Source organism: Olea europaea, chromosome 17, assembly GCF_002742605.1.
Source record: "Olea europaea var. sylvestris chromosome 17, O_europaea_v1, whole genome shotgun sequence".
NCBI classification, from domain to species: Eukaryota; Viridiplantae; Streptophyta; class Magnoliopsida; order Lamiales; family Oleaceae; genus Olea; species Olea europaea.
The window spans coordinates 4,419,753-4,427,814 of record NC_036253.1 but is presented as its reverse complement, the minus strand read 5'-3'; the positions used below and the strand labels follow the sequence as shown (position 1 = coordinate 4,427,814).

Genomic DNA, 8,062 nt, shown 5'->3' with positions numbered 1-8,062 from the left:
ACGTTTTAAAAAAGACGTCTAACTCTTTTTTCTTTTAAAAAATTCAATTAATTATTATTTTTGCACGATAAATTTTTCAATATAATTTATATCGTTTCATTCGGAAGTCTTACATGAAATATGACGTAAATTTTTTAGGATCGTTACGGATTAAATGCAATTTGAATTATTTTCGAATTATATTTGCTTTAAATTTAAATTTCATTTACTTCCTGAACTAAACTTGAATTTTATTTCAATTCATTTAATTTCTATATTCTATTTAATTTACTCAATGCTAGCTAAGCATTTGTCAATGAAATGATAAACAAAACTTTATAAGTAGCAAAATTTATTTAATAATATTAATAATGATGTAATTATATGACGTTTTAAAATTGTCAAAATACATATAAACTTATTTTCAATGATATTATGTTGTTTATTAAAAAAATTATTTTTAAAATTTTGACCCTACAATACTAAAGGTTTGGGTCTGCCTTGATTTAACCCATGTTGAACATTGTGTTTTGTTCATGAATTTAATGATGATAAAACTATAAAACAAAATTATGGGTTTGGACCTAAAAATAAAACTCATGTGAATTAATACATGTTTTTATTCCACCCCCTTTTTTCTAAATATAAAGATTCACTTTTCTTCCTTCTCTCCATCATTTCGTAGCCTTGGAAGTTTTTTATTATTATTAAATTTGTTCATAAGAAGTTCGATCTTTATTTGCTAGGAAATTATTAAACCGTCGTGTTTAATAGTGATTGAATCGGAGCAAACTAGGTTTTTCAATATATGAGTTCTACCAAAGGAGTCGAAAATCGAGTGATAAATGAAGTTAACTTATTAGCATGCTATATTTACTTATGTTAAGTATCTTTGGAGATTAGTCATTTACGTTAATAGTAGAATCTTATATTTTCACATTTCTATTTGTATGACCTTTGCAATCTTCACTCCATCGTAGATACAATAAAATGGAAAATTTGTTAATGTATCCACATCTTCCCGTAATTCCAAAGAAAACATTAATTACTGCCTACTAAATATGACTTTATCTCATAGGAATAATGTTATGTAGCAGGAGTGGTGCTATAACACCAATCCACGTAGCATTATGTAGTAGATTCAATTAAAGATGAAATTATGTGATTAATTTAATTGTACTTTTTATTTAATTATATTTAGTGTCACCTAAATTGATGTTGTAATACTAGCATGGCTGTATGGGTGAACCCAATGGGGGTTCTAGGGGTCATGCGACCCCCCAACTTCAGAGATTTGATTTGATTTATTTATTTATTTATTTTTGATAAGTTCTGTTTGATATCAATTGAAATCTAAATTTTAATATAAATCAAAAAGTTAACAATTAATTTTAATAATATTTCACGGAATCCTTAACGTTTTAACTTTTATTAAAATATACTAAAAATTCAATTTTAACCTCCACCAAACAGGGGCAAAATTATAATAAATTTGAATTTTTTTCTCCTTTCTCTTTCTATATCTTACGCTCACCCTCACACCTTTTATCAAAACCTTAACCCTTCTAATGTTTTTAAATTTGTTCATAATTTTTCTTTATAAATTATCATATCTACTAAAAATTTTTCACTTTCCAATCAAATTTTCAATTAATTAGAACCTAAATTTGCATTTTCTTCTATCCTAACTGTTGAACATAGAATGTGACTGGACTGATTATATCCAATTTAACTTATATGTAACGAATTGTATTTATTTGATTGAATATTGATTATATGCTTTTTCTTTTGATTACTTGAATTGATTGTTTGTATTAAATACACTATAAATTTTTTAATTATAAATATGCATTTTCTTATGATGAGTAAAATATTAATAAAATGACCGTTCGATATTAAATGGATGAAAATGATGAGCAAAATATTAATGAAGAAATATTTTTTAAATGTAAATTTACATTTTCTCGATTAATTATAAATAATTCAAAAATCAAGAACAAAATATTTGATTTGTAAATATTTTGATTGTGCCTCCTAACTAAGAGTCTTTGTGTTCGTCCCTAAATACTAATAATGCTAAATAGCATTACTCGTCTCAAAAATAGGTGCAAGTAATTGTCATTGTTGCTTAAAGTTATGATGTTGTTTTCAACATGTACCAACACGAGCGATAATGATGAAGAGTTGGAAATATTTTTCTTAAGTAGGTAATGACTAATGTTTCTAGTGGAATTATGGTAAGTGTAGGATCCATTAATAGTTTTTCCATCTTACTATAGATAGTAGAGTCAACTAGTCGCCCAAAAAGTCAATCCCTTTAAGACTTTGACTTGGCAAAGTATAATTTCTCAGTAAGTGCTATTTTCATTTTTCCTAATATTCAAGAATTCATTAAGTAGAATGTTAATTATTAATTAGTCCTTACTGATCCTTTGAGTCAAACTGTATTTTCAGTTATCTAAAAGAAATTCCGATGATCTTCGCTGTGCTTTGACTTAACAAATAAAAAAAAGAAGAAAAAGTTAACTTTTTCTTTTTTATAATTTACCGTTATAAAAAATTTTAGGACTCAAATTAAAAATACATATGCCTAATTTGACATATATATATATATATATATACACACACACACTTTTTCTTTTTTATAATTTACCGTTATAAAAAATTTTAGGACTCAAATTAAAAATACATATGCCTATTGACATATATATATATATACACACACACACCAGCTAAAACGATCATATTCTAACATAAGTTCTCAATGCACGTCGACCGTCGACAAATGCATGTGGAAGGAATGTAAAACGTGTTGATATAAGCGTGAAATAAATGTGGACGAAGAACGAATCTAAAACGTGTTGATTATAAAAATACAAGGAATGTAAAAATCAAATATTCGTTTTATTCCCACAAATACTGATTTTGGAATTCTATTAAAAAAATAATAATATTAAACAAAATACACCAAAAAACCATTGTTTGCCACTGAAATATAATATCGTAATTCAAACATAATAAAAATTGCACCATCAGTCATTTAAGTCCTAACAAACTATAAATTGATCCTAACTAATTAAAATGACACAATTAGATAAATAAAATCTTGAATCTTATAATGATCTTCATCATATATCTCTAAATGACGATAATTCAATTTGTACATCAGCAAATTCGTTACGATATTTTTCTTCTCCGACTATTTGCAAATAGACATGTTGTGTGGTCAACATCGTTCCATTTGAGCAAAATGGCCTACTAGTTCACAGCCTTCTTGTCGAAATTTATTGAAAGTAACTGTTCGAACTTGTTCTCGCATGTCATCATTCATTGGAAGAAACATCATTCTAACAGCAGTTTGCAATTGATCAAAAGCACCCTCCATCTGTTCATTGGCTAATTGTTAGAAAGCTTCAAAGAAATTAAGGTTATATATCAATATAAATCCATCAGCGATTCAGCAGAATTTATGTTTGATTCAAAACTCCCATTAGTAACAAGATTACCTTTAATCATGCATTTATCTGCATTGATTGAGAGGGGTGAAAAGATTATCACGGCTATCGGAGGCCTCACCTGTCACGCCTAACACGATTACCGCATTCCGAGTAGTAGTCAATCTATTTACTCCGTCAAATCTCAATTCGATGTACATATTTCACGTCCTCGAGGTGCATTAACAAGAATGCATATTGAAGTAGTTGTGCGTGCTCGCTTAATCTTTTAACTCTTACAATAATGGTCAATGGGTCATAAAAAATAACTTTAAATCCTACTTGACACCACTAAATGTCTACTTATCATAAAACGGCGTTATTATTATGCTAAGTCAACAAAATTGAGGAGTTACGTATTGAGGATTAATCAAATTTCAGTTGAGCAAATGTAATAAGATTTTAACTCTAGACAATTTATTTTATTTTATTTTTTCCTTAAATCAGGTAGCAAGCCACATTTTTGTAAATAACGGTTTGACATGGCATAATAAATAATATTATTTGGTGACACGGTAACACTCAATTGTACCAAATGACACTTAATGGTGTCACAGGATTTAATGTTACGTTTTATTTTATTTTGATTAATTACCATTAATGTAACAAATAGAAACTTAAGTGAATATTACCATAAGAAAATAATTTCAATGTCCATTTGCAAAACAATTCAATACTTCAGTGACCATTGACGTATTTGTTTGGTCCACATTAAATTAAAATTTATTTTTTAATTCTTCTTATCAACCACACATTCCCCAATAAAATAATATTACACGTAAATCTAAAAACTTTTCCTCCCTTCTTAACCACACATTTTCAAAAAAAATTATTATTCCTTTCTTTATAATTTGAAATAATGGATTTATACTAAATTTATACTAAATTTTGTATGAATAAATTTCATTACGAGGTTAATTTGTTTGCTCTTGGTGTAGTCTAATATTTTAGTTATTCCTTTGATTTGAAATATAATTTTATTAGTTTTAATTGCACTATAAACATATAATTTTAATTAATTAATCCTGATATGTGATGTAGATTCTGGCTCAAGGCTTGATTTAATGAATTTTAGTACTTATCAATTTAATTAATTGGAATCAAATTTATAGTTTGTTATGAGTTAATTGGCTAGTGGTGAAATTTTAATTAGTCTTGCAATAGGGTGTTAAATTTTAGCCACAAGCACAAAAAGTAGCTTTTTAGTTGAATTTGTTCGATTAAAATATTAATAGAATTTGGAGAGATTTCTATTTTTTCCCCATCCAAAGTCTATATTAGTAGGAATAATGAGATCAAAACCACATATTTGGTAATTCGCGACGAATCAATGAATATTTGATTCTTTAATTCATGATACTGTTGTAATCACTTAATTCTAAAGCTTGTTATTCGTTCACGTTTCAAGCCACTCCTACATTGTAATGATATATTCATAAAAAAATATACCGTATACTCCATATTCTTAATTTTTCGGATAAAAACAAATAGCGAACAATTAAAAAAAAAAAAAAAAACGTGTTAGGACAAGTGACGTGCCCGACTAACACATTTACTTGTACCTATTACGACAAAGGATTATGAATATGAAAACACACTTCTTATAAAGTCGACCACAAAAAAATTGTTGAATTTCATCGAATATAGATAGCATATTTGTTATCATATACTAATCCGAATAAACACGACTTAAAAAAATATATATATATATATATATCACATAGCCCTATTGCTTAACGTCGTCTAATCTAAATGATTGCGTTTGATGAATTATTGAAAATTTTGGCCATCTATGAACTAACATAATAAGACATGAAGTCGAACAAATGATACCACACGTATGTTAATTGCTATATGCCAAACAAAAATAATAATATTTATTATTATTTTATTATTTGTAATTCCTAATCCTTGATTAAAATATGAATGTTCAAATTACGACAAACTTCCTTGCACATGTCTGTCGCTTTCAAATCAAAATTCTTTGAAAAAAAGAAAGAAAACTTCTATTTCATATTTTATTTATAGTTGTTGATTGATGCTGGAGTGGCTATCAATAAAGACATTGACATTGTTAATTTAATTAAATTAGATTTATTTTTCTAATTCTTTTTTATTTTTATTTTTTTAAACAAAGGTCAAGTGCCATTCGAGCTGGACATGGGTCCCAAGCACCGAAATTGATCGTTACAATTTGGATTAGACTTGCTAATAAATCAATGAATTTGTAATTAAGGTCTTTTGAGCCATTATTCTCAAAATTCATTTTCAACCGAATTTTTTTCCCCGATTGAACCAACAAATTTAGTTCGATTCTTATAATGTATGTTGTTAATATGGTGTTTAGGAACCATTTTTATGTAAAAATGCATTTTAGAATGGTAAATTGATGGAAAATGTGGGGTTTAAAAATAGGAATTTTTTTAAATTTACGTGTAATATTATTTTAATAAAGAATGTGTGGTTGAAAAGAAGAGAGAAAAAAAATATATTTTGAAATAAATGAGTACCAAACCGGGCGTAAATAATGGATTTAAGGAAGAATTGCTATCTTCATTTCCATGTTAAATTATTGCATTTAAATATTTAACTTGTATCAATTGACTTATTGCTGTCGTGCACATGTTAAGTGTTTAGAAAAAAGTGTATGCATACGTGTGAAATGACATATCTAGAACACAAATAGGTTTTGGTACGAACCATTGTATTAGTTAAGAAATTTGAGGACAAAATGAAAAAAATTGAGCTAGAAGAAAATTAAAATTTTTAAGCAAAATAGCTTATTTTCTATGATGTATACTAAAATTAATACCATTTGTAGAAATATTTAGATTTCATTTCCAAATTTTTTGAAAATAATATGTAGATTGTGTAAAACATCTTGAACTGTTTGTTTGTAAAGCAACCCTCTTGTATACGTTTTGAGAATTTTATCTTCTTTGATGCAATTATAATGTCAGGACCGATCTCTTAAGATCGGTACTTAGCATATCACCACCTATTGTATTGTACCACGTTATCCGGAGCTTAGCTACATAGGAAATCAATTCCGGTTATGAATATAACTTCCTTATAAGGGTTAATTACATTAATGGTCACTGAAGTTTTGAGTACTTGCACCAATGACCACTAACGTTATCTTCTTATAGTAACACTCCCTTAATCTTTAACGGCGTGGTAGAGTTTATCGTTAATATTTCTAACCAAATGACCATTAAACTCCAATGATTAAATGTAATTAACCTACATATATATAATATAAACATCATAAACGGGATGATGGGACGCTCAAGGTTGGGGTTCAATCCTTTTAAACATGCAATTATTGGATAGGAAAATTTCCATTTTTATCCTCAAGTGAAATCGACTGTCTATAATCTGTCTACAAGGAACAATGACAAATTCGTCAATATACTTTTATACAGAATTGCACTATACCGCAAATGGTTTTGTCCTAATCAAATGGCTACTATCTTCCACCTCCTTACAACTGTATAACCGTTCAATGCATTTCAGTATAACCCTGTCCAATTCCTTTTACATTCACTTCCACACACAGTCACCCACCCCACCCCATCCCACCCTAACCCTCTTTAAATAAAGAACCTTCCTTCTTCATTCCCAACCTTCCCAAAAGCCCAAAATCATCTCTCAAATCTCAATCCCCCAAAAAAATGGCTAAGGGAGGCAAACTCACAAAGCTGAAATCAGTGCTGAAGAAAATGCAGTCTTTTAAGCTTAGCCGTGCCAGCAGCAGCAGCTCTATTGTTGCCACCAACAACTTCTCTGATGATGAGTGCTCGTATGCCAAAAATCTCCACCCTGTCTACGTCGGCAAGTCACGGCGGCGCTATATGATCACTTCCGACTTGTTGGACAATCCTCTGTTCCGGGAACTCGTGGAACATTCCGGCGACGGAGAGGACACGATCACCGTTGGATGTGAAGTTGTGATGTTTGAACACTTGCTGTGGATGCTTGAAAATGGTGATCCTCAGCCGGAGTCACTGGAGGAGTTGGTGGAGTTCTATGCATGTTGAAAAATTTACTGCAGGGTGAATGGGTATATATTGATGTAATTTTTTTTTATTTTTTTTTTCACTGAGTGATTTGCGGTGTAGAAGATAAACAAATTGAGATATGTCTTTCCCATTGAATTGTGAGTAGTGAGTGTTGATTAACCCATTTTTACATGGCTAATCTTAATTAAGGTATGGCTTAATTATTGGGTTTAATTTGAAATTTATATATTTAATATTTGTTTAAGGTTTTTATGTATGTATATATGTATGTAAAAGATTGAATGGAAGAATTTGTACAAGGGAGTTAATTTATTTTGACAATGAACTTATAATTATTTTGGAAAAAAGTAATTCGTTTCACTTGAGAGTAAGAAAAGATTGTATTACGTAATATTCTTGATGATAAAAATTAATTACTTAAATTAGTTTTACTCTTTCTTTCTTCCATTACAATGATTTATGTTGCGTGTCATTCTTAGTTCTTGTTTGGCCGTCATTTCTTAAAATTTATTTCACCAAACAAATACACTTTTTCTTTTTTTTTTTATCCACAACTTTTATTTCATT

The 8,062-nt window shown here is 28.7% G+C and overlaps 1 protein-coding gene across 1 annotated transcript; it reads left to right on the top strand.

Moving 5' to 3' along the window:
- The first annotated feature begins 7,035 nt into the window (after nucleotides 1-7,035).
- On the top strand, nucleotides 7,036-7,807 carry LOC111365787 (auxin-responsive protein SAUR72-like). Its single transcript, XM_022986310.1, has one exon. It carries the CDS (start codon nucleotides 7,148-7,150, stop codon nucleotides 7,511-7,513), a length of 366 nt encoding a protein of 121 aa, XP_022842078.1. The 5' UTR covers nucleotides 7,036-7,147; the 3' UTR covers nucleotides 7,514-7,807.
- Nucleotides 7,808-8,062: the final 255 nt, after the last annotated feature.

Coding starts and splice junctions, on each gene's coding strand:
- LOC111365787 (XM_022986310.1), top strand. CDS start 7,148: ATGGCTAAGGGAGGCAAACTCACAAAGCTGAAATCAGTGCTGAAGAAA.